Source organism: Melozone crissalis, unplaced genomic scaffold (assembly GCF_028551555.1).
Source record: "Melozone crissalis strain CALT ecotype California unplaced genomic scaffold, PUWL_Pcris_2 ptg000313l_1, whole genome shotgun sequence".
Taxonomy (NCBI): Eukaryota; Metazoa; Chordata; class Aves; order Passeriformes; family Passerellidae; genus Melozone; species Melozone crissalis.
The window spans coordinates 37,331-64,150 of NW_026536064.1; the positions used below are offsets into that span (position 1 = coordinate 37,331).

General features: G+C 56.0%; 1 protein-coding gene across 1 annotated transcript; it reads right to left on the minus strand.

The window, feature by feature from the left end:
- Window positions 1–1,872: 1,872 nt before the first annotated feature.
- On the minus strand, window positions 1,873–26,442 carry LOC128949831 (uncharacterized). The gene is given in 12 exon segments (XM_054294693.1): window positions 1,873–3,794; window positions 5,303–6,244; window positions 8,274–8,281; window positions 9,208–10,472; window positions 12,250–13,696; window positions 15,936–16,744; window positions 19,335–20,383; window positions 23,471–23,686; window positions 23,688–23,754; window positions 25,041–25,720; window positions 26,130–26,169; window positions 26,438–26,442. Coding segments are annotated over 12 exon segments (7,920 nt in total). The 3' UTR covers window positions 1,873–2,402.
- Between the last annotated feature and the right edge of the window lie 378 nt (window positions 26,443–26,820).

A 26,820-nucleotide genomic window follows, 5' to 3' on the forward strand; every position in this document is an offset into this window, starting at 1 on the left:
TCCTCCTCCTCCTCCTCCTCCTCCTCCTCCTCCTCCTCAGGGAGGGGATGGCGCTGGGGACACGCAGGTGACACCGGGGGGACACCACAGGTGAGGGGACACCAAGGGACAGGTAAGGTCCCCGTGTGACCAGGCAGGAGTTTGGGTCACACCTTCAGAGCCTTCCTCCTCCTCCTCCTCCTCCTCCTCCTCCTCTCGGAGCCTTCCTCCTCCTCCTCCTCCTCCTCAGGGACACGCAGGTGACACCGGGGGGACACCACAGGTGAGGGGACACCTGAGCCCCGGTTCCTTCCCCGTGTGACCGAGCAGGAGTTTGGGTCACACCCTCAGAGCCTTCCTCCTCCTCCTCCTCCTCCTCCTCCTCCTCCTCCTCCTCGCTGGGGACACGCCGGTGACACCAAGGGGACACCGTGGGTCGCCCCTCAAAGGGGTGGTGGTGGCTCCTGGAGTCCTCCCCTGATGTGACATTTGGGGGGTCCCAGGGTGGGACATCGAGGCCATGGAGGTGACACCAGGAGTGTGGGGACACCAAGGGGCAGGTGGCCATGGAGGTGCCACCATGTCCTCATCCATGGGCCAATGTCCCTCATGTCCATGTCCCACCATGGCCATGTCCCACCATGTCCCCATCCATGTCCATGTCCCACCATGTCCCCATCCACATCCATGTCCCCATCCATGTCCACATCCCACCAGGTCCCCAACCATGCCCATGTCCCACCATGTCCCACCATGTCCCACCATGTCCATGTCCCACCATGTCTCCATCCATGTCCATATCCCCTCTATGTCCCCATCCATGTCCATGTCCCACCATGGCCCCATCCATGTCCCACCATGTCCATGTCCCACCATGGCCCCATCCACGTCGATGTCCCACCATGGCCCCATCCATGTCCATGTCCCACCAGGTCCCACCATGGCCATGTCCCACCATGTCCCCATCTATGTTCATGTCCCACCACATCCCCATCCATTTCCCCATCCCTGTCCATGTCCCACCAGGTCCCACCATGTCCTACCATGTCCATGTCCCCAATGATGTCCATGTCCCACCATGTCCCCATCCCCGTCCATCTCCCACCACGTCCATGTCCCACCATGTCCCAACCATGCCCATGTCCCCATCCATGTCCACGTCCCACCATGTCCCACCATGTCCCCATCTATGTCCCTGTCCATGTCCCCATCCATGACCACGTCCCACCATGTCCATGTCCCACCATGTCTCCATCCATGTCCATGTCCCACCATGTCTCCATCCACGTCCACGTCCCACCATGTCCCACAACGTCCTCATCCATGACCACGTCCCACCACATCCCCATCCATGTCCCACCACATCCCCATCCATGTCCCACCATGTCCATGTCCCACCATGTCCCCACCCACGCCTCACATCAACATTTTTATTTCTACCCCAATTTCGGGGTTTTCAAAGGGATGAACAGAAACCTTCTCATTCCAAACCAAAACCAAAATGTCCAACCACGTGTCCCTCAGCATCCACGTCCTTGGATGGGTCAGAAGAACCTTTTTTGGAGGTTCCTCCAGGTTCCCACCTTCTCACTTTTGAAGGTTTCCACCCCAGGGTCTCCAAAATCGTGGATTTTGCCCCAATCTCACTCCATTTTGCTGTGGAAAATGCCCGTGGACCAGAAACGATGGATTGATGGTGGAGAAGACCTCTGAGGATATCTAGTGTGGGTTAAGACCACCAAAAAAGGGAAAAAACGAGATTTTTGTGGGTTAGAAGGTGACAAATCCAGGAGGAGGTGGAACCTTCAGCCAGGTGTCCTCCAAACATGGATCAAGGGGGTTCTTCCCACCTGGGCTCACTGGGGACCATCCAGAGCAGATCCTCCCATGGTGGAGAAGACATCCAAACCTATCTAGTGTGGTTTAAAACCACCAAAAAAAGGGAAAAAATGAGATTTCTGTGGGGTCAGAAGGTGACACATCCAGGAGGATGTGGAACCTTCACCCAGGTGTCCTCCAAACAGGGATCAAGGGGGTTCTGCCCACCTGGACTCACTGGGGACCATCCAGAGCAGATCCTCCCATGGGGACTGATGGTGGAGAAGTCCTCCAAACCTATCTAGTGTTGCTGAAGACCACAAAAAAATTGAAAAAAATGACATTTTTGTGGGGTCAGAAGGTGACACATCCAGGAGGAGGTGGAACCTTCACCCAGGTGTCCTCCAAACACAAATCAAGGTGGCTCTGCCCACCTGGTCAGCAGGAGGTGGAACCTTCAGCCAGGTGTCCTCCAAACAGGGATCAAGGTGGTTCTTCCCACCTGGGCTCGCTCAGGGCCACCCAGACCAGATCCTCCCACGTGGGACGGAGCTGGAGAACCCCACCGAGCTCCTCCAGCACCCGGGCCACCAACACCGCTGCCCTCAGTGGAACTTCCACCGGTGCCTGGCCAGCCGAGAACTGGCCGAGAACTTCTTCCCACACTGGTGGCACTCACGGGGACCATCCCCAGCGTGGATCAGCCGGTGCTTGGCCAGGTGGGCGTTGAGCTTGAAGCCCCTGCCGCAGTCGGGACAGCGGAAAGGTTTCTCCCCCTGGTGCGCGTCCTGGTGTCTCCTGAGGCTGGCGCTCACCCTGAACCTCCTCCCGCACAGCGAACACTCGAAGGGCTTCACGTGGGTCTTCTGGTGGGACCTCAAGCGGGAGCCGGTGGTGAAGCTCTTGCCGCAGTGTCCACACTCGTAGGGCCTCTGCCCGGTGTGGCTCCTCTGGTGGTGGGCCAGGCCGAGGCGGGTGGCGAAGCTCTTGCCGCACTCCTCGCACTCGTGGGGACGCTCCCCCGTGTGGCTCTTCTGGTGGGCCACCAGGTCGGAGTGGAGCATGAAGGTTCTCCCGCACTGGGCGCACAGGTAGGGCCTCTCGCCGGTGTGGACGCGCCGGTGGGCGGTGAGGGTGCAGTTCTTCCTGAAGCCCTTGCCGCAGTCGGGGCACCTGAAGGGCTTCTCGTCCGTGTGAGAGCGCCGGTGGACGAGGAGGCGGTAGCTGGTCCTGAAGGCCTTCCTGCAGACGTCACACGCGTAGGGCCTCTCGTCGGTGTGGACCCTCTGGTGGACCACCAGCAGGGAACTCGTGGGGAAGCCCCTCTGGCACTCCCCACACTTGTAGGGCATCTCCCCGCTGTGGAACCTCTGGTGGACGATCAGGTAGGAGCCGGTGCTGAAGCTCTTCCCGCAGAGCCCGCACTTGAAGGGCCTCTCCCCAGTGTGGCTCCTCTGGTGGACCACCAGGTGGGAGCTCCTGCTGAAGCTCTGCCCGCACCTCCCGCACTCGTAGGGTTTCTCCCCCGTGTGGCACCTCAGGTGGACCACCAGGTGGGAGCTCCTGCCGAAGTTCTTCCCGCACTGGGGACACTCGTAAGGACGTTCCCCCGTGTGCCGCCTGCAGTGGACGGTCAGAACCGCGCTGGACCTGAAGCCCTTCCCGCAGTGCCCACACCTGTAGGGACGTTCTCCGGTGTGGATCCTGCGGTGGACATTGAGGGAGGAGATCTCCCTGAAGCCCTTCCCACACTGCCCACACTCGAAGGGACGTTCTCCAGTGTGGATCCTGTGGTGGACAACCAGCTGGCCGATTGTCCTGAAGCTCTTCCCGCACTGGGGACACTCGTAGGGTCTCTCATCGGTGTGGATGCGCCGGTGGGTGAGCAGGTTGGACTTCTGGCTGAAGCTCTTTCCACAATCGGGGCAGCTGAAGGGTTTCTCATCTGTGTGAATCCTCTGGTGGACAAGGAGGGTGGAGCTGGTCAGGAACCTCTTCTTGCACTGACCACACTTGTAGGGTTTCACCCCAGTGTGCATCCTCTGGTGGACAACAAGGTAGGAGCTGGAGCTGAACCTCTTCCCACACTCGGAGCACTTGTGGGGCTTCTCCTCCCCGCCCTGGAGCTGCTCATGGAGCCCCAGCTCGGATCTCTGAGCCCCTCCATGGCCCAGGCTGGCTCTTGCCCCCTCGGATCCCCGCGCTCTGCCTTTGCAGCCCCTCCTGCTCAGGGATCTCCGCGGCTTCTCCTCCCCGTTGGCTTCTCCCTGCCGAGCCGTGGAGCCGCTCCAAACGGCCTCTGCCACCAGCTCCTCGCTGCTCTCCATGCTCAGCTCCTGCTCGGGGGGAGCAAGGACAAGGACACGATGGGATTTGCCCCCGTGGCGACAAGGACACGATGGGATTTGCCCCCATGGGGACAAGGACACGATGGAATTTGCCCCCGTGGGGACAAGGACACGATGGGATTTGCCTCCCCTGCCACACAAAAAACCCTCCCGGAGACTCCCGCGATCGGGTCGGGCCCAGCTCCCCCTCTCCGCTCACCTGCGGGCTCCGGGGGGCGATGCCGGCGGGGCCGGGGCAGCTGCGGCCGGAGCGCGGGAACCGCGTGGTGTTGAGGCGCCTCTTCGTCCCGGTGTTCCTGTTCCGTTGTCCCTCCTCGTCCTTTGTCCCTCCTCCTCCTCCTCCCCCTCCTCTTCCTCCTCCTCCTTCTCCCCCTCCTCTTCCTCCCGCTCCTCCTCCGCTCCGAGTCCCGCCCGGGCAGCGCCGGCACCAAAATACAGGCGGGGTGAGGGCGTGGTTATGCAAATCCCAGAGCGATCGCGCGCTGGGATTGGTGGGAGGGAGGAGCGCGGGATTTGCTCGGTGACGTCATGGCGAGGGCGGGAACTGGAGCGTCCGCAGAGAGCGGAGCGCGAATGGGGACCGGGAATGGAGGCAGGGAATGGGGACCCAGACTGGGGATAAGAAGCCGGAATGGTAATGGGGACAGGGAATGGGGACCGTGGGGTTCCCAAAGTCCTAAGGAAACCCCAAATCAGTCCCAGGAACCCTCAACTCCCTCTGGCCCAGCATCCCCCTCATTCCCTGGAAGATCCCCCCATGTCCACATCCTAATCTTTGTTAGCTGTCTTTATTATTAACCTCGGATTTAAAAATGTGTATAAAAATAACAAAGAGAGAAAAAAAGAATATCCAGGCCACGAGGAGCCAGGTGGATGTGGAGCCCCCAGCCAGGTGTTCTTAAAGCAGGATTAAAGGGGGCTCTGCCCGCCTGGGCTCACTGAGGAGCATCCAGAGCAGATCCTCCCGTGTGAGATGGAGCTGGAGAAGGCCACAGAGCTCTGCCCACCCAGGGCTGCCCTCAGTGCTGGCTCTTCTGGTGTCTTCTCAAGGTAGTGATTTTAGAGAAGCTCTGCCCACACTGGGGACACTTGTGGGGTCTCTCCCCGGTGTGGATCCTCCTGTGTCTGACCAGAGCTGAGTTCTGCTTGTATCCCACCCCACAATCGGGACAGCGGAAGGGCCTCTCGTCCGTGTGGATGCGCTGGTGCTTGAGGAGATGAGACGAGGTGTAAAAGCCCTTCTGGCACTGATCACACTCGTAGGGCCTCTCCCCGGTCTGGCTTCTGAGGTGGACAGTCAGATGGGAGCTCTGGGTGAAACTCTTCCCACACTGGGGACACTCATAGGGCCTCTCACCAGCGTGGCTCCTCAGGTGGACAGTCAGATGGGAGCTCTGGGTGAAGCCCTTCCCACACTGGGGACACTCGTGTGGTCTCTCCCCGGTGTGGATGCGCCGGTGGACGACGAGAGCAGAGTTGTGCCTGAAGCTCTGCCCGCACTCACGGCAGTGGAATGGCCTCTCCCCGGTGTGGATGAGCTGGTGACTGAGGAGATGGGAGCTGCTCAGGAACCTCTTCTGGCATTGATCACACTTGTAGGGCCCCTCCCCGGTGTGGATCTGCTGGTGCTTGTGGAGATCAGAGCTGGTCAGGAACCTCTTCTGGCACTGATCACACTCATTTGGTCTCTCCCCGATGTGAATACGCCGGTGGGTGGTGAGAGTGGAATTTACCCTGAATCCCTTCCCACAATCAGGACAGCAGAACGGCCGCTCCTCGGTGTGAATGCGCTGGTGACCACGAAGATTGGAGCTGCTCAAGAACCTCTTCTTGCACACATCACACTCGTAGGGTCGTTCCCCCGTGTGCCTCCTCAGGTGGACAGTCAGTTTGGATCTACACGTGAAGCTCCTCCCACACTCCGAGCATTTGTGGGGCTTCTCCTCCCCACCCTGGAGCTGCTCATGGACCCCCAACTCTGAGCTCTGACCCTGGTCCAGGGTGGGTTTTTCCCCCTCAGATCCCGTGTGGATTCTCTGGTGCACAATCAGGCAGGATCTCCTCTTGAAGCTCTTCCCACACTCGGAGCACTTGTGGGCCTTCTCCTGCCCACCCTGCAGCTGCTCATGGAGCCCCAGCTCGGATCTCTGAGCCCCTCCATGGCCCAGGCTGGCTCTTGCCCCCTCGGATCCCCGCGCTCTGCCTTTGCAGCCCCTCCTGCTCAGGGATCTCCGCGGCTTCTCCTCCCCGTTGGCTTCTCCCTGCCGAGCCGTGGAGCCGCTCCAAACGGCCTCTGCCACCAGCTCCTCGCTGCTCTCCATGCTCAGCTCCTGCTCGGGGGGAGCAAGGACAAGGACACGATGGGATTTGCCCCCATGGGGACAAGGACACGATGCGATTTGCCCCACAATTCAGGACGGCATTTGGGATTTGCCCCCATCCCAACATGGGATTTGCCCCACAATTCAGGGTGGGATTTGTGATTTGCCCCACAAGGACACGATAGGATTTGCCCCTGAATTCAGGACAGCATTTGGGATTTGCCCCCATCCCAGGACAGGATTTGCCCCCACCCCCCTTTTTTCCCCCCCAGGCCGGGCTGGCAGCTGCCCCAGCACACAGAGGGTTAAAAGGGGCCCTGCCTTCCTCGAGATTTCCTGAAAAATCTCTTTTTTTAGGGTTTTTTCCCCTCTCCTGAGCAGCTGAGGAGCCTCTGGGGAAAAGATAAACAAGAATTATCTGCGGCTGTGGAATGCAACATGCGCGGCCGGGAATTGGCCGTACTGGTTGTTTCTAATTTGTTTTAAATTTGTTTTTAATTCATGGCCAATCACCGGGAGCGGGCTCGGATTCTCTCAGGGTCAACCGCTTTTGTTATCATTCCTTTCAGGGTTTTTTCCTTTTAAGCCTTCTAAAGAAATCTTTTCTTCTATTTTTCGTATGACTTTAATGTATAATTTTCTTTTAATATAAAGTATACCTTTATATATACAATTTTAATTAATATCTATATTAATATATACAGTTTAATATATTATTTTCTTTAAATACAATATATGTCTTAAAAATATAATTTAAATAAATATATAAGTTTCAATATATAATTCTCTTTATATGTAGTAAAATATAAAAAGATATTAAATACATTTTAGTTAATATTTTAATGTATATATTTTTACTATATGGTTGTCTTTTAATATAACATACAGCATAGAATAACAAATATATTTTAAAATAAGATATGTTGTTTTATTAAATAATTTTCTCTTATTAGAATATATATAATAAAAAAATATAATTTTAATTAAGATCTATATTAATATCTATAGTTTTAATAAATAACTATCTTTTAATGTATATCATAAAAAACTATAATTCTAATTAATATATATAGTCTTAAAATTTATTTTTATTTTATTATAATATATATCATAAAAATATATTATATTTATTATATATTATAATAGAGTTTTAATATATATTTTCTTTTAATATAATATTTATCATAAAAGAAAACATTTTAATGTAATATACATCATAAAATACTAAATCAGCCCTATAAAATAATAAATAATAACTAATACAAAATAATAAATCAGCGCTCCCAGTATCGCTCCCAGCGCTCCCAGTTCCCTCCCAGCGCTCCCAGCTCCCTCCCAGCGCTCCCAGTTCCCTCCCAGCGCTCCCAGTACCGCTCTCAGCGCTCCCAGTATCGCTCCCAGCGCTCCGAGTAAGACCGAGCTCCCCCATCCGCGCTCACCTGCGAGCTCCGGGGGTGATGCGGCCGCTCTTCCTCCCGCACCTCCTCTTCCTCTGTCTCTCCTCTTCGTCCTCCTGCTCCTCCCGTGTCCCTCCTCCTCCTCTTCCTCCTCCTGTCGCGCTCCTGCTCCTCCTTTCCTTCCTCCTCAGTCCCTCCTCTTCCTCCCGCTCCTCCTTCTCGCCCTCCTCTCTGCACTGGAAGCGATACTGGGAGCGATACTGGGAGCGATACTGGGAGCGATACTGGGAGGGCACTGGGAGCGCTGGGAGGGAACTGAGAGCGCTGGGAGGGAACTGTGAGCGCTGGGAGCGATACTGGGAGCGCTGGGAGGGAACTGGGATCGCTTTCCCTGCCGGTGCCGCTCTTACTGGGAGCGCTGGGAGCGAACAGCGCCGGGCGGAGGGCGGGGCCGGGCTGATTGGGCGTGGTTATGCAAATCTAAGAGCGATCGCGCGCTGCGATTGGTGGAAGGGAGGAGCGCGGGGTTCGCCCGGCGACGTCATGGCGGGAGGCGGGGGCTGAAGCGTCCGGAGTGAGCGGAGCGGGAATGGAGAACGGGAATCGGGACAGGGAATGGGGACCGGGAATAGGGACCCAGAGTGGGGAAAAGGACCGGGAATGGGAACAAGGACGGGGAATGGGGACCGGGAAACCCGGGAATGGGGACCGGGAGTCGGGATAGGGAATGGGGACCGGGAATGGGGACATGGACCGGGAATCGGGACAAGGTATGGGGACTGGGAATGGAACCAGGAATGCGGACAGGGAGCGGGATTGGGGACAGGGAATGGGGACCGGCAATGCGGACCACAAATGGGAACAGGAAATGGAGACCAGTATTGGGGACAGCGATCGGGAATGACGACATGGAATGGAGGCAGGGAATGGGGACCCAGACTGGGGAGAAGGAGCGGGAATGGGAATGGAGACCGTGGGGTTCCCAAAGTCCTATGGAAGCCCCAAATATGTCCCAGGAACCCTCAACTCCCTCTGGCCCAGCATCCCCCTCATCCCCTGGAAGATCCCCCCATGTCCACATCCTCATCTTGGTTCAACGTCTTTATTATTACCCTCAGAGTTAGAAAGGTGTATAAAAATAACAAAGACAAATAAAAAGGAAATCCAGGCCACGAGGAGCCAGGAGGATGAGGAGCCCCGAGCCAGGTGTGCTGCAAGCAGGAGTAAAGGGGGCTCTGCCCACCTGGGCTCACTGGGCACCATCCAGAGCAGATCCTCCCGTGTGAGATGGAGCTGGAGCAGCACACGGAGCTCTGCCCACCCAGGTCTGCCCTCAGTGCTGGCTCTTTTGGTGTCTGCTCAAGATGGAAACTTGAGAAAATCTCTTCCCACACTGGGGACACTTGTGGGGTCTCTCCCCGGTGTGGATCCTCCTGTGTGTGACCAGAGTTGAGTTGTGCTTGAATCCCACCCCACAATCGGGACAGCGGAAGGGCCTCTCGTCTGTGTGGATGCGCTGGTGAACGAGGAGATCAGACGAGGTATAAAAGCCCTTCTGGCACTGACCACACTCGTAGGGCCTCTCCCCGGTGTGGCTCCTCAGGTGCACAGTCAGGTTGGAGCTGTCTCTGAAGCTCTTCCCACACTGGGGACACTCGTGGGGTCTCTCCCCGGTGTGGATGCGCCGGTGGACGATGAGAGCAAAGTTGCGCCTGAATCCCTTCCCACACTCACGGCAGTGGAACGCCTTCTCCTCGGTGTGAATGAGCTGGTGGCTGAGGAGCTCGGAACTGGTCAGGAACCTCTTCTGGCATTGACCACACTCGTAGGGCCTCTCCCCAGTGTGGATCATCCGGTGCCTGTTGAGGTTGTAGACGCTTTTGAAGCTCTTCCCGCAGTCGGGGCACTGGAAGGGCCTCTCGCCTGTGTGTGAGCGCTGGTGCACCACGAGATAACCGCTGCTCAGAAACCTCTTCTGGCACTGGTCACACTGGTAGGGTCGTTCCCCGGTGTGGCTCCTCTGGTGGACAGTCAGGCTGGAGCTCTCTCTGAAGCTCTTGCCACACTCCCCACACTCATAGGGCCTCTCCCCGGTGTGGATTCGCTGGTGGATGGCGAGGCTCGACCTTTGCCTGAATCCCTTCCCACAATCAGGACAGCAAAATGGCCGCTCGTTGGTGTGAATGCGCTGGTGACTGACGAGATGGGAATTGGTGTAAAACCTCTGATGGCATTCATCACACTCATAGGGCTTCACCCCCGTGTGCCTCCTAAGGTGGAAAGTCAAGCTGGAGCTATGGGTGAAGCTCTTCCCACACTGGGGACACTCGTAGGGTCTCTCCCCCGTGTGGATGCGCTGGTGCTTGCAAAGTTCACCGCTGCTCTGAAACCTCTTCTTGCACTGATTACACTCATATGGTCTCTCCCCAGTGTGAATGCGCCGGTGGGTGGTGAGATTGGAATTTTCCCTGAATCCCTTCCCACAATCAGGACAGCGGAACGGCCGCTCCTCAGTGTGAATGCGCTGGTGACGGAGCAGATGGGAGCTGCTCAAGAACCTCTTCTTGCACACATCACACTCGTAGGGTCGTTCCCCCGTGTGGATTCTGCAATGCTGCATCAGGTCACATCTCTGCTTGAAGCTCTTCCCACACTCGGAGCACTTGTGGGGCTTCTTCTCCAAACCCTGGAGCTGCTCATGGAGCCCCAGCTCGGATCTCTGGCCCTGGTCCAGGGTGGGTTTTTCCCCCTCAGATCCCGTGTGCATTCTCTGGTGCACAATCAGGCAGGATCTCCTCTTGAAGCTCTTCCCACACTCGGAGCACTTGTGGGGCTTCTCCTCCGCATCCTGGAGCTGCTCATGGAGCCCCAGCTCGGATCTCTGAGCCCCTCCATGGCCCAGGCCGGCTCTTGCCCCCTCGGATCCCCGCGCTCTGCCTTTGCAGCCCCTCCTGCTCAGGGATCTCCGCGGCTTCTCCTCCCCGTTGGCTTCTCCCTGCCGAGCCGTGGAGCCGCTCCAAACGGCCTCTGCCACCAGCTCCTCGCTGCTCTCCATGCTCAGCTCCTGCTCGGGGGGAGCAAGGACAAGGACACGATGGGATTTGCCCCCATGGGGACAAGGACACGATGGGATTTGCCCCCGTGGGGACAAGGACACGATGGGATTTGCCCCCATGGGCACAAGGACACGATGCGATTTGCCTCCCCTGCCCCACAAAAACCCTCCCGGAGACCCCCGCGATGGGGTCGGGCCGAGCTCCCCCTCTCCGCTCACCTGCGGCCTCCGGGCGGCGATGCCGGCGGGGCCGGGGCAGCTGAGGCCGGAGCGGGGGAACCGCGTGGTGTTGGGGCGTTTCTTCCTCCCGCGCTTCCTCTTCCTTTGTCCCTCCTTTTCCTTTGTCCCTCCTCTTCCTCCTCCTCCTTCTCCCCCTCCTCTTCCTCCCGCTCCTCTTCCGCTCCGAGTCCGGCCCGGGCAGCGCCGGCAGCAAAATACAGGCGGGGTGAGGGCGTGGTTATGCAAATCCGGGAGCGATCGCGCGCTGGGATTGGTGGGAGGGAGGAGCGCGGGGTGTGCTCGGTGACGTCATTGCTGGGGGTGGAACTGGAGCGTCCGGAGAGAGCGGACCGGGAATGGGGACCGGGAATGGGAACAGGGACGGGAAATGGGGAGCGGGAATGGGGACCGGGAATCGGGACAGGGAATGGGAATGGGGTCCGGGAATGGGGACATGGACCGGGAATGGGGACAAGGAATGGGGCCTGGGAATGGAACCGGGAATGCGGACAGGGAGCGGGATTGGCGAGAGGGAATGGTGACCTGGAATGCGGACAAGGAATGGGAACAGCGAATTGGGACCAGTATTGGAAACAGGGACCGGGAATGGGGACAGGGAATGGAGGCAGGGAATGGGGACCCAGCCTGAGGATAAGGACTGGGAATGGGGACCAGTATCGGGGACCCAGATTGGGGAGAAGGAGCAGAAATGGTAATGGGGACACGGAATGGGGACCATGGGGAGCCCAAATTCCTGGGCAAGCCCTAAATCTATCCCAGGAACCCTCAACTCCCCCTGGCCCAGCATCCTCCTCATCCCCTGGAAGATCCCCCCATGTCCACATCCTTGTCTTCGTTCAACATCTTTATTATTAACCTCGGATTTAGAAAGGTGTATAAAAATAACATAGAGAAATAAAAGGAAAATCCAGGCCATGCGGAGCCTGGAGGATGTGGAGCCCCCAGCCAGGTGTGCTGCAAGCAGGAGTCAAGGGGGCTCTGCCCACCTGGGCTCAAGGGGATCATCCAGAGCAGATCCTCCTGTGTGAGATGGAGCTGGAGAAGCCCATGGAGCTCTTTCCAAACAGGGCTGCCCTCAGTGCTTGCTCTTTTGGTGTCTGGTCAAGCTGGAGATTTGACAAAAGCTCTTCCCACACTGGGGACACTCGTGGGGTCTCTCCCCGGTGTGGATGCGCCGGTGGGTGATGAGTGTGCTCTTCTGAGTGAAGCCCTTCCCGCAGTAACAGCAGCGGAACGGTTTCTCCTCGGTGTGGATGAGCTGGTGACGGAGGAGACAAGCGCTCCTCAGGAACCTCTTCTCACACTGATCACACTCGTAGGGCCTCTCCCCGGTGTGGATGCGTTGGTGGGCGACGAGTTCGGCCTTGTGCCTGAAGCTCTTCCCACAGTCAGGGCAGCGGAAGGGCCTCTCGTCCGTGTGTGAGCGCTGGTGCATGTGGAGATGGGAGCTGCTCTGAAACGTCTTCTGGCACTGGTCACACTCGTACGGTCGTTCCCCAGTGTGGCTCCTCTGGTGGTAAATCAGGTGGGACTTGTACATGAAGCTCTTCCCACACTCTCCACACTCGTGGGGCCTCTCCCCGGTGTGGCTCCTCAGGTGGTAAACCAGGCTGGAGTTGTTGGTGAAGCTCTTCCCACACTGCGGACACTCGCGGGGTCTCTCCCCAGTGTGGATGTTCTGGTGGACGATGAGGGCGGAGTTGTACTTGAAACCCATCCCACAATCAGGACAGCGGAACGGCCTCTCCTTGGTGTGGATGCGCTGGTGCTTGAGGAGATCCCCACTGCTCGGGAACCTCTTCTTGCACTGATCACACTTGTAGGGCCTCTCCCCGGTGTGGGTCCTCTGGTGGACAGTCAGGTGGGAGCTTGAGGTGAAGCCCTTCCCACACTCCCCACACTTGTAGGGTCTCTCCCCAGTGTGGAGGCGCCGGTGGGAGATGAGGTGGCAGTTGTGCCTGAATCCCTTCCCACAGTCAGGACAGCGGAACGGCCGCTCCTCGGTGTGGATGATCTGGTGCGCACGAAGAGTGGCGCTGCTCTGAAACCTCTTCTTGCACACATCACACTCGTAGGGCTTCTGCCCCGTGTGGATCATCTGGTGTTTAACAAAGGTGGAGATGCTCAGGAACCTCTTCTTGCACTGATCACACTCGTAGGGCTTCTCCCCAGTGTGGATGTGCAGGTGCAAGATGAGGGCAGAGCTGCCCCTAAAGCCCTTCCCACAATCAGGGCAGCGGAATGGCCTCTCGCCGGTGTGGATCCGCTGGTGCCTGTGGAGCTCGGAGCTCGTCCGGAACCTCTTCTGGCACTGATCGCACTCGTAGGGCCTCTCCTCAGTGTGAATGCGCTGGTGCTTGCGGAGCTCACCACTGCTCTGAAACCTCTTCTTACACTGATCACACTCATAGGGTCGTTCCCCCGTGTGGTTCCTCAGGTGGACAGTAAGGTAGGATTTCCTGGTGAACCTCTTCCCACACTCGGAGCACTTGTGGGGCTTCTCCTGCCCATCCTGGAGCTGCTCATGGACCCCCAGCTCTGAGCTCTGACCCTGGTCCAGGGTGGGTTTTTCCCCCTCAGATCCCGTGTGGATTCTCAGGTGCACAATCAGGCAGGATCTCCTCCTGAAGCTCTTCCCACACTCGGAGCACCTGTGGGGCTTCTCCTGCCCACCCTGGAGCTGCTCATGGAGCCCCAGCTCGGATCTCTGAGCCCCTCCATGGCCCAGGCTGGCTCTTGCCCCCTCGGATCCCCGCGCTCTGCCTTTGCAGCCCCTCCTGCTCAGGGATCTCCGCGGCTTCTCCTCCCCGTTGGCTTCTCCCTGCCGAGCCGTGGAGCCGCTCCAAACGGCCTCTGCCACCAGCTCCTCGCTGCTCTCCATGCTCAGCTCCTGCTCGGGGGGAGCAAGGACAAGGACACGATGGGATTTGCCCCCATGGGGACAAGGACACGATGGGATTTGCCTCCCCTGCCCCACAAAAACCCTCCCGGAGACCCCCGCGATGGGGTCGGGCCGAGCTCCCCCTCTCCGCTCACCTGCGGCCTCCGGGGGGCGATGCCGGCGGGGTCGGGGCAGCAGCGGCCGGAGCGCGGGAACCGCGTGGTGTTGGGGCGCCTCTTCCTCCCAGTGCTCCTCTTCCGTTGTCCCTCCTCTTCTTTTCTCCCTCCTTTACCACTTTCTTTTTCTCTCCTCTTGCTTTGTCCCGCCTCTTCCTCCCGCTCTTCCTCTTCCTTCGTCCCGCCTCTTCCTTTGTCTCTCCTTTTACCGTTTCCTTTCTCTCCCCTCTTTCCTTGTCCCTCCTCTTCCTTTGTCCCTCCTCTTCCTCCCCCTTCTTTCCTCACCCCTCCTCTTCCTCCCGCTCCTCCTCCGCTCCGACTCCGGCTCGGGCAGCGCCGGCGCCCAAATGCAGGAGGGGAGCGAGGGCGTGGTTATGCAAATTAGGAAGGAATCGCGCGCTGCGATTGGTGCGTGAGGAGCGCGGGGTTTGCTCGGTGACGTCATGGCGGGAACGGGGAATCGGGACGGGGAATGAGGACCGGGAACGGAAAAGGGACCCTGTGGTGGTCACAGGGGTCCCAAGATGACAGAAGAGATGAAAATTTCGACTCCATGATTTTTTTTTCAGAAAGCTAATTCATTACTTTATTATTGATATAATATATTAGAAGAAACTTCTGTATTAAAATTATACCAGGTTTATAGAACACAAGGATTTCATCGGAAAGCTGGAAAATAATAGAAAATTATTATGATAAAATCTGATGAGTGAACAGAGACCTGCGAGAGTCAAATTTTAATTGTTCAGTAATTAAAAATAACTATATTAAAGCAATCAAGGCAAAATTGCCGCATTCCACAGCAGCAGATCATTAGTGTTTATTTTAAATCTTGAGGCCTCTCAGCTCCTCAAGAGGAAAAGATCCAAAGGAAAAGATTCTTTAATAAAATATTTCTGTGACAGGAGCGTGAATACTGGACTGGGAATACAGGAGAGGGACTGGGATTGGGATCAGGAATCAGAAAATGGGAACAGGACAGGGAATAGAGAAAGAAGAATTAGGGACTGGAATAGGAAAATGGAAACAGGACAGGAAATAGAGAAATGGGAATTAGGGACTGGAATAGGAAAAGGAGAACAAAACAGGAAATAGAGAAATGGGAATTTGGGACTGGAACAGGAAAATGGGAACAGGACAGGGAATACGGGAATGGCAACCAGACAGAGAATATGGGACAGGGACAAGTATTGAGACAGGAATGGGATCTGGACTCGGATAAGAGCAGGACCCTGGACAGGGGACAGCAGGAACCAGGACGGGAGGACGTGGGGACACTGCCAGGGCAGGGGGTCCTTGATCTGCTGCCCCAGATGGAGCTGCTGGGCCTGGGGTGCCCAAAGCCCTGAGGAACCCCCAAATCTGTCCCAGGAACCCTCACCTCCCTCTGGCCCAGCATCCTACTCATCCCCTGGAAGATCCCCCCATGTCCACATCGTCCTCTTGGTTCAACGTCGTTATTATTAACTTCGGATTTAGAGGGGTGTATAAAAATACCAAGGAGAAATAAAAAGGAAATCCAGGCCACGAGGAGCCAGGAGGATGTGGAGCCCCCAGCCAGGTGTGCTGCAAGCAGGAGTAAAGGGGGCTCTGCCCACCTGGGCTCACTGGGGACCATCCAGAGCAGATCCTCCCGTGTGAGATGGAGCTGGAGCAGCACACAGAGCTCTTCCCACCCAGGTCTGCCCTCAGTGCTGGCTCTGTAGGTGTCTGGTCAAGCGGGAAATTCGAGAAAAGCTCTTCCCACACTGGGAACACTTGTGGGATCTCTCCCCGGTGTGGATACTCCTGTGTGTGACCAGATTTGTGTTCAGCTTGAATCCCACCCCACAATCGGGACAGCGGAAGGGCCTCTCGTCCGTGTGGATGCGCTGGTGCTTGAGGAGATCAGACGAGGTGTAAAAGCCCTTCTGGCACTGATCACACTCGTAGGGCCTCTCCCCAGTGTGGGTCCCCAGGTGGGCAGTCAGGTGGGAGCTCTTTCGGAAGCCCTTCCCACACTGGGGACACTCGTGGGGTCTCTCCCCGGTGTGGATGCGCCGGTGGACGATGAGGTTGGACTTGTGCCTGAATCCCTTCCCACACTCACGGCAGTGGAACGGCCTCTCCTCGGTGTGAATGAGCTGGTGACTGAGGAGATGGGAGCTGCTCTGAAACCTCTTCTGGCACTGACCACACTCGTAGGGCCTCTCCCCGGTGTGGATGCGGCGGTGCCTGTTGAGGTGGGAGACGCTTTTGTAGCCCTTCCCGCAGTCGGGTCACTGGAAGGGCCTCTCGTCTGTGTGTGAGCGCTGGTGCACCAGGAGATCATTGCTCCTCAAAAACCGCTTCTTGCACTGGTCACACTCGTAGGTTCGTTCCCCCGTGTGGCTCCTCTGGTGGTAAATCAGGTGGTACATGGACATGTAGCTCTTCCCGCACTCCGCACACTCGTAGGGTCGTTCCCCTGTGTGGATTCTGCAATGCTGCATCAGCCAGGATCTCCACCTGAAGCTCTTACCGCACTCCGAGCACTTGTGGGGCTTCTCCTCCCCACCCTGGAGCTGCTCATGGAGCCCCAGCTCGGATCTCTGAGCCACTCCATGGCCCACGCTGGCTCTTTCCCCCTCGGATCCCCGCGCTCTGCCTTTGCAGCCCCTCCTGCTCAGGGATCTCCGCGCCTTCTCCTCCCCGTTGGCTTCTCCCTGCCGAGCCGTGGAGCCGCTCCAAACGGCCTCTGCCACCAGCTCCTCGCTGCTCTCCATGCTCAGCTCCTGCTCGGGGGGAGTAAGGACAAGGACACGATGGGATTTGCCTCCGTGGGGACAAGGACACGATGGGATTTGCCCCCGTGGGGACAAGGACAGGATGGGATTTGCGCCCATGGGGACAAGGACACGATGGGATTTGCCCCACATTTGAGGATGAGATTTGGGATTTGGTATTTGCCCCAGAATTCAGGATGGGATATACCCCACAAGGACACGATGGGATTTGCCCCACAATTCAGGACGGCATTTGGGATTTGCCCCCATCCCTGGACAGGATTTGCCCCCACCCCCCTTTTCTCGCCCCCAGGCCGGGCTGGCAGCTGCCCCAGCACACAGAGGGTTAAAAGGGGCCCTGCCTTCCTCCAGATTTCCTGAAAAATCTCTTTTTTTAGGGTTTTTTCCCCTCTCCTGAGCAGCTGAGGAGCGTCTGGGGAAAAGATAAACAATAATTATCTGCAGCTGTGGAATGCAATAGGCACGGCCGGGATTGGGCCGCACTGGTTGTTTTTTATTTGTATTTAATTTGTTTTGAATTCATGGCCAATCACGGGGAGCAGGCTCGGATTCTCTCAGGTTCAGCAGCTTTTGTTATCATTCCTTTCAGGGTTTTTTCCTTTTGAGCCTTCTAACGAAATCTTTTCTTCTTTTTTAGGTATGGTTTTAATGTATAATTTTCTTTTAATATATATCTTTATATATACAATTTTAATTAATATCTATATTAATACATAGAGTTTTAATATATAATTTTCTTTAGGTAGAATATATATCTTAAAAATATAACTTAAATTATTATATAAATATATAGTTTTAATATATAATTTTCTTTAAATATGATAGAATATAACAAGATAATAAATACATTTTAATTATTATATTAATAAAAAGAAAATAAATACATTTTAATTATTATATTAATATATATAACTTTAATATACGATTTTCTGTTAATATAATATACACCATAAAAAAATTATTTTTTGTGTAATATATATAAAAAAAATAATAAATCAGCCCTATAAAATAGTAAATAATAACTAATAGAAATTAATAGATCTGTCGTCCCAGTTCATTCCCAATGCTCCCAGTACCGCTCCCAGTGCTCCCAGTTCCCTCCCAGCGCTCCCAGTATCGCTCCTGGCATCGCTCCCAGCGCTCCCAGTAAGACCGAGCTCCCCCATCCGCGCTCACCTGCGGGCTCCGGGGGTGATGCGGCCGCTCTTCCTCCCGCTCCTCCTCTTCCTCTGTCCCTCCTCTTCCTCCTCCTGCTCCTCCCGTGTCCCTCCTCCTCCTCTTCCTCCTCCTCTCGCGCTCCTGCTCCTCCTTTCCTTCCTCCTCAGTCCCTCCTCTTCCTCCCGCGCCTCCTTCTCTCCCTCCTCTCTGCACTGGGAGCGATACTGGGAGCGATACTAGGAGGGAACTGGGAGCGCTGGGAGCGAACAGCGCCGGGCGGCGGGAGGGGCCGGCCTGAGTGGGCGTGGTTATGCAAATCCAAGACCGATCGCGCGCTGCGATTGGTGGGCGGGAGGAGCGCGGGGTTTGCCCGGCGACGTCATGGCGGGAGGCGGGGGCTGAAGCGTCCGGAGAGAGCGGAGCGGGAATGGAGACCGGGAATGGGGACCGGGAATGGGGACCGGGAATAGGATTGGGAATGGGGAACGGGAATGGGAACGGTGACCGGGAATGGAGACATGGACCAGGAATCGGGACAAGGAATGGGGACTGGTAATGGAACCGGAAATGCGGACAGGGAGCGTGATTGGGGACAGGGAATGGGGAACGGGAATTGAGACCAGGAATGGGAACAGGGAATGGGGACCAGTATTTGGGACAGGGACCACGAATGGGGACAAGGAATGGAGGCAGGGAATAGGAACCCAGACTGGGGATAAGGACCGGGAATGGGGACAGGGAATGGGGACCATGGGGTTCCCTAGGTCCTAAGGAAGCCCCAAATCTGTCCCAGGAACACTCAACTCCCCCTGGCCCAGCATCCCCCTCATCCCCTGGAAGATCCCCCCCAAGTCCACATCCTGGTCTTCGTTCAACATCTTTATTCTTCACCTCGGATTTAGAAAGGTGTATAAAAAAAACAAAGAGAAATCAAAAGGAAATCCAGGCCACGAGGAGCCAGGAGGATGTGGAGCCCCCAGCCAGGTGTGCTGCAAGCAGGAGTCAAGGGGGCTCTGCCCACCTGGGCTCACTGGGCACCATCCAGAGCAGATCCTCCTGAGTGACATGGAGCTGCAGCAGCGCACGGAGCTCTTCCCACTCAGGGCTGCCCTCAGTGCTGGCTCTGTAGGTGTCTGGTGAAGGCAGAGGTTTTAGAGAAGCTCTTCCCACACTGGGGACAGTCGTGGGGTCTGTCCCCAGTGTGGACCCTCCTGTGTCTGACCAGAGTTGAGTTGTGCTTGAATCCCACCCCACAATCGGGACAGCGGAAGGGCCTCTCGTCCGTGTGGATGCGCTGGTGCTTGAGGAGAACAGACGAGGTGTAAAAGCTCTTCTGGCACTGATCACACTCGTAGGGCCTCTCCCCGGTGTGGCTCCTCAAGTGCACAGTCAGGTGGGAGGTCTCTCTGAATCCCTTCCCACACTGGGGACATTCGTGGGTTCTGTCCCCAGTGTGGATGCGCCGGTGGGTGATGAGGTTGGAGTTGCGTCTGAAACCCTGCCCGCACTCACGGCAGTGGAACGGCCTCACCTCGGTGTGAATGAGCTGGTGACTGCGGAGATGGGAGCTGCTCAGGAACCTCATCTGGCACTGATCACACTCATAGGGCCTCTCCCCGGTGTGGCTCCTCAGGTGGACAGTCAGGCTGGAGCTCTCTCTGAAGCCCTTCCCACACTGGGGACACTCGTGCGGTCTCTCCCTGGTGTGGATGCGCCGGTGCCTGATGAGGGCAGAGTTGTCCCTGAATCCCCTCCCACACTCACGGCAGTGGAACGGCTTCTCCTCGGTGTGAATGAGCTGGTGACGGAGGAGCTCGGAGCTGGTCAGGAACCTCTTCTGGCACTGATCACACTCATAGGGCCTCTCCCCGGTGTGGCTCCTCAGGTGGACAGTCAGGCTGGAGCTCTCTCTGAAGCCCTTCCCACACTGGGGACACTCGTGCGGTCTCTCCCCAGTGTGGATTCGCTGGTGGATGACGAGGTCGGACCTTTGCCGGAATCCCTTTCCACAATCAGGACAGCAAAATGGCCGCTCGTCGGTGTGAATGCGCTGGTGACGGACGAGATGGGAATTGGCGTAAAACCTCTGATGGCATTCATCACACTCATAGGGCTTCTCCCCCGTGTGCCTCCTCAGGTGGGCATTCAGGTTGGATCTCCTCCTGAAGCTGCTCCCACACTGGGAGCACTTGTGGGGCTTCTCCTGCCCACCCTGGAGCTGCTCATGGAGCCCCAGCTCGGATCTCTGAGCCCCTCCATGGCCCAGGCTGGCTCTTGCCCCCTCGGATCCCCACGCTCTGCCTTTGCAGCCCCTCCTGCTCAGGGATCTCCGCGGCTTCTCCTCCCCGTTGGCTTCTCCCTGCCGAGCCGTGGAGCCGCTCCAAACGGCCTCTGCCACCAGCTCCTCGCTGCTCTCCATGCTCAGCTCCTGCTCGGGGGGAGCAAGGACAAGGACACGATGGGATTTGCCCCCATGGAGACAAGGACACGATGGGATTTGCCCCCGTGGGGACAAGGACACGATGGGATTTGCCCCACAGCTGAGGATGAGATTTGGGATTTGGGATTTGTCCCACTATTCAGGATGGGATTTATCCCACAAGTTCAGGAAGGGATTTGCCCCACAATTCAGGGTGGGATTTGTGATTTGCCCCACAAGGACACGATGGGATTTGCCCCACAATTCAGGACGGCATTTCGGATTTGCCCCCATCCCTGGACAGGATTTGCCCCCACCCCCCTTTTTCCCCCCCAGGCCGGGCTGGCAGCTGCCCCTGCACACAGAGGGTTAAAAGGGGCCCTGCCTTCCTCAAGATTTCCTGAAAAATCTCTTTCTTTAGGGTTTTTTCCCCTCTCCTGAGCAGCTGAGGAGCCTCTGAGGAAAAGATAAACAAGAATTATCTGCGGCTGTGGAATGCAACAGGCGCCGCCGGGATTGGGCCGCTCTGGGTGTTTTTAATTTGTTTTAAATTTGTTTTTAATTCATGGCAAATCACGGGGAGCGGACTCAGATTCTCTCAGGGTCAGCAGCTTTTGTTATCATTCCTTTAAGGATTCTTTCCTTTTAAATCTTCTAGAGAAATCTTTTCTTCTATTTTTAGTATGGTTTTAATGTAAAATTTTCTTTTCATATAAAATATATCTCTATATATACAATTTTAATAAATATCTATATTAATACATACAGTTATAATATATTATTTTCTTTAAATACAATATACATTTAAAAAATATAATTTCAATTAATGTATTAGTTTAGATAGTTTCAATATACAATTCTCTTTAAATATAATAGAATATAAAAAGATAATAAATACATTTTCATTAATATATAATTGTATATATTTTTAGTATATGGTTGTCTTTTAATATAATATATAGCATAAAATAACAAATATATTTTTAAGTAAGATATATTGTTTTATTAAAATATTTTCTCTTATTAGAATATATATATTAAAATAATAAATATAATTTTAATTAAGATCTCTATTAATATCTATAGTTTTAATAAATAATTATATTTTAATATATATCATAAAATAACAACTATAATTCCTATTAATATGTATAATCTTTAAATTTATTTTTATTTTTATATAATATATATCATTAAAAATATATTTTAAGTTAATATATATTACAATAGAGAGAGTTTTAATATAGAATTTTCTTTTAATATAATATTTATCATGAAATAAAACATTTTAATGTAATATACATCATAAAATACTAAATCAGCCCTATAAAATAATAAATAATAACAAATACAAAATAATAAATCAGCGCTCCCAGTTCCCTCCCAGCGCTCCCAGTACCGCTCCCAGCGCTCCCAGCGCTCCCAGTAAGACCGAGCTCCCCCATCCGCGCTCACCTGCGGGCTCCGGGGGTGATGCGGCCGCTCTTCCTCCCGCTCCTCCTCTTCCTCCTCCTGCTCCTCCCGTGTCCCTCCTCCTCCTCTTCCTCCTCCTGTCGCGCTCCTGCTCCTCCTTTCCTTCCTCCTCAGTCCCTCCTCTTCCTCCCGCTCCTCCTTCTCGCCCTCCTCTCTGCACTGGGAGCGATACTGGGAGCGATACTGGGAGCGATACTGGGAGCGCTGAGAGGGAACTGGGAGCGGTGGGAGCAATACTGGCAGCGATACTGGGAGGGAACTGGGAGCGCTGGGAGCGCTGGGAGCGAACTGGGAGCGAACTGGGAGCGCTGGGAGGAACTGGGAGCGCTGGGAGCGATACTGGGAGCGCTGGGAGGGAACTGGGAGCGCTGAGAGGGAACTGGGAACCCTTTCCCTGCCGGTGCCGATCTTACTGGGAGCGCTGGGAGGGAACTGGGAGCGCTTTCCCTGCCGGTGCCGCTCTTACTGGGAGCGCTGGGAGCGAACAGCGCCGGGCGGCGGGCGGGGCCGGCCTAAATGGGCGTGGTTATGCAAATCCCGGTGCGATCGCGCGCTGCGATTGGTGGACGGGAGGAGCGCGGGATTTACCCGGCGACGTCATGGCGGGAGGCGGGGGCTGAAGCGTCCGGAGAGAGCGGAGCGGGAATGGAGACCGGGAATCGGGACAGGGAATGGGGACCGGGAATAGGGACCCAGACTGGGGAAAAGGACCGGGAATGGGAACAAGGGCGGGGAATGGGGACCGGGAAACCCGGGAATGGAGACCGGGAATCGGGACAGGGAATGGTGACCGGGAATGGGGCTTTGTTTGGCAATCAGGACAAGGAATGGGGACTGGGAATGGAACCAGGAATGCGGACAGGGAGCGGGACTGGGGACAGGGAATGGGGACCGGCAATGCGGACCGCAAATGGGAACAGGAAATGGAGACCAGTATTGGGGACAGCGATCTGGAATGACGACATGGAATGGAGGCAGGGAATGGGGACCCAGACTGGGGAGAAGGAGCGGGAATGGGAATGGGGACCCGGAATGGGGACCGTGGGGTGCACAAAGTCCTAAGGAAGCCCCAAATATGTCCCAGGAACCCTCAACTCCCTCTGGCCCAGCATCCCCCTGATCCCCTGGAAGATCCCCCCATGTCCCCATACTCGTCTTGGTTCAACGTCTTTATTATTACCCTCAGAGTTAGAAAGGTGGATAAAAATAACAAAGACAAATAAAAAGAAAAACCAGGCCACGAGGAGCCAGGAGGAAGTGGAGCCCCCAGCCAGGTGTGCTGCAAGCAGGAGTAAAGGAGGCTCTGCCCACCTGGGCTCACTGGGCACCATCCAGAGCAGATCCTCCCGTGTGAGATGGAGCTGGAGCAGCGCACGGAGCTCTTCCCACCCAGGGCTGCCCTCAGTGCTGGCTCTTCTGGTGTCTGCTCAAGATGGAAACTTGAGAAAATCTCTTCCCACACTGGGGACACTTGTAGGGTCTCTCCCCGGTGTGGATCCTCCTGTGTCTGACCAGAGTTGAGTTGTGCTTGAATCCCACCCCACATTCGGGACAGCGGAAGGGCCTCTCGTCCGTGTGGATGCGCTGGTGAACGAGGAGATCAGATGAGGTGTAAAAGCTGTTCTGGCACTGATCACACTCGTAGGGTCGTTCCCCCCGTGTGGCTCCTCAGGTGGACAGTCAGGTTGGATCTACTCTTGAAGCACTTCCCACACTCCGAGCACCTGTGGGGCTTCTCCTGCCCACCCCGGAGCTGCTCATGGAGACCCAGCTCGGATGTCTCAGCCCCTCCATGGCCCAGGCTGGCTCTTTCCACCTCGGATCCCCGCGCTCTGCCTTTGCAGCCCCTCCTGCTCAGGGATCTCCGCGGCTTCTCCTCCCCGTTGGTTTCTCCCTGCCGAGCCGTGGAGCCGCTCCAAACGGCCTCTGCCACCAGCTCCTCGCTGCTCTCCATGCTCAGCTCCTGCTCGGGGGGAGCAAGGACAAGGACACGATGGGATTTGCCCCCGTGGGGACAAGGACACGATGGGATTTGCCCGCATGAGGAGAAGGACACGATGGGATTTGCCCCCGTGGGGACAAGGACACGATGGGATTTGCCTCCCCTGCCACAAAAAACCCTCCCGGAGACCCCCGCGATGGGGTCGGGCCGAGCTCCCACTCTCCGCTCACCTGCGGGCTCCGGGGGGCGATGCCGGCGGTGCCGGGGCAGCTGCGGCCGGAGCGGGGGAACCGCGTGGTGTTGGGGCGCGTCTTCTTCCCGCGCTTCCTATTCCTTTGTCCCTCCTCTTCCTTTGTCCCTCCTCTTCCTCCTCCTCCTTCTTTCCCCGCCCGTGCACCGCCAGCACCAAAATACGGGCGGAGAGCGAGGGCGTGGTTATGGAAATGAGAGAGCAAACGCGCGCAGGCATTGGTGGGAGGGAGGAGCGCGGGATTTCCTCAGTGACGTCATGGCGGGGGCAGGAACTGGAGCGTCCGCAGAGAGCGGAGCTGGAATGGGGACCGGGAATTGAGGCAGGGAATGGGGACCTAGACTGGGGATAAGAAGCCGGAATGGTAATGGGGACAGGGAATGGGGACCGTGGGGTTCCCAAAGTCCTAAGGAAACCCCAAATCAGTCCCAGGAATCCTGAACTCCCTCTGTCCCAGCATCCCCCTCATCCCCTGGAAGATCCCCCCATTTCCACATCCTCATCTTGCTTAGCTGTCTTTATTATTAACATCGGATTAAAAAATGTGTATAAAAATGACAAGGAGAGAAAAAAAGAATATCCAGCCCACGAGGAGCCAGGAGGATGTGGAGCCCCCAGCCAGGTGTGCTGCAAGCAGGAGTCAAGGGGCCCTGCCCACCTGGGCTCACTGGGCACGATCCAGAGCAGATCCTCCCGTCTGAGATGGAGGTGGAGCAGCAGACGGAGCTCTTCCCACCCATGGCTGCCCTCAGTGCTGGCTCTGTAGGTGTCTGCTCAAGCGGGAAATTCGATAAAAGCTCTTCCCACACTGGGAACACTTGTGGGGTCTCTCCCCGGTGTGGATCCTCCTGTGTGTGACCAGAGCTGAGTTGCGCTTGAATCCCACCCCACATTCGGGACAGCGGAAGGGCCTCTCGTCCGTGTGGATGCGCTGGTGACTGAGGAGTTCAGACGAGGTGTAAAAGCCCTTCTGGCACTGATCACACTCATAGGGCCTCTCGCCAGTGTGGCTTCTTAGGTGGACAGTCAGGTGGGAGCTCTTGGTGAAACTCTTCCCACACTGGGGACACTCGTGGGGTCTCTCCCCGGTGTGGATGCGCCGGTGGACGATGAGGTTGGAGTTCTGTCTGAATCCCTTCCCACACTCACGGCAGTGGAACGGCCTGTCCACGGTGTGAATGAGCTGGTGACGGAGGAGATGGGAGCTGCTCAGTAACCTCATCTGGCACTGACCACACTCGTAGGGCCTCTCCCCGGTGTGGATGCGCCGGTGCCTGTTGAGGTGGGAGACGCTTTTGAAGCCCTTCCCGCAGTCGGGACACTGGAAGGGCCTCTCATCTGTGTGTGAGCGCTGGTGCTGTACGAGATCAGAACTGCTTCGAAACCTCTTCTGGCACTTATCACACTTGTAGGGTCGCTCCCTGGTGTGGATCCTGCAATGTTTCATCAGCCAGGATCTCCACCTGAAGCTCTTCCCACACTCGGAGCACTTGTGGGCCTTCTCCTGCCCACCCTGGAGCTGCTCATGGAGCCCCAGCTCGGATCTCTGAGCCCCTCCATGGCCCACGCTGGCTCTTGCCCCCTCGGATCCCCGCGCTCTGCCTTTGCAGCCCCTCCTGCTCAGGGATCTCCGCGGCTTCTCCTCCCCGTTGGCTTCTCCCTGCCGAGCCGTGGAGCCGCTCCAAACGGCCTCTGCCACCAGCTCCTCGCTGCTCTCCATGCTCAGCTCCTGCTCGGGGCGAGCAAGGACAAGGACACGATGAGATTTGCCCCCATGGGGACAAGGACACGATGCGATTTGCCCCCATGGGCACAAGGACACGATGGGATTTGCCTCCCCTGCCCCACAAAAACCCTCCCGGAGACCCCCGCGATGGGGTCGGGCCGAGCTCCCCCTCTCCGCTCACCTGCGGCCTCCGGGCGGCGATGCCGGCGGGGCCGGGGCAGCTGCGGCCGGAGCGGGGGAACCGCGTGGTGTTGGGGCGCCTCTTCCTCCCGGTGTTCCTGTTCCTTTGTCCCTCCTCTTCCTTTGTCCCTCCTCTTCCTCCCCCTCCTTCTCCCCCTCCTCTTCCTCCCGCTCCTCCTCCGCTCCGAGTCCGGCCCGGGCAGCGCCGGCACCCAAAAGCTGGCGGGGCGAGGGCGTGGTTATGCAAATCTTGAGGCGATCGCCCGCTGGGATTGGTGGAGGGCAGGAGCGCGGGCTTTGCTCGCTGACCTCATGGAGGGAACGGGGAATCGCGACGGGGAATGGGCTCCGGGAACGGAAAAGGGACCCTGTGGTTGTCACCGGGGTCCCAAGATGAGGCAAGAGATTAAAATTTTGACTCCATGTTTTTATTTTGAGAAAGCTGATTTATTATTTTATTATTGATATATGATATTGAAAGATTATGCTATATTGAAATTATACTACAAGAATAGAAAAGAGGATTGCAACAGAAAGGTAGAAAATAATAAAAAACAATGATAATGAAATCTTGTGAGTGACCAGAGAGTCTGATATAGCTGAGCTTTGATTGGCCATTAATTAAAAACTACCACGAGACCGATCTATGATGAAATTGTTGCATTCCACAGCAGCAGATACTTAGTGTTGAA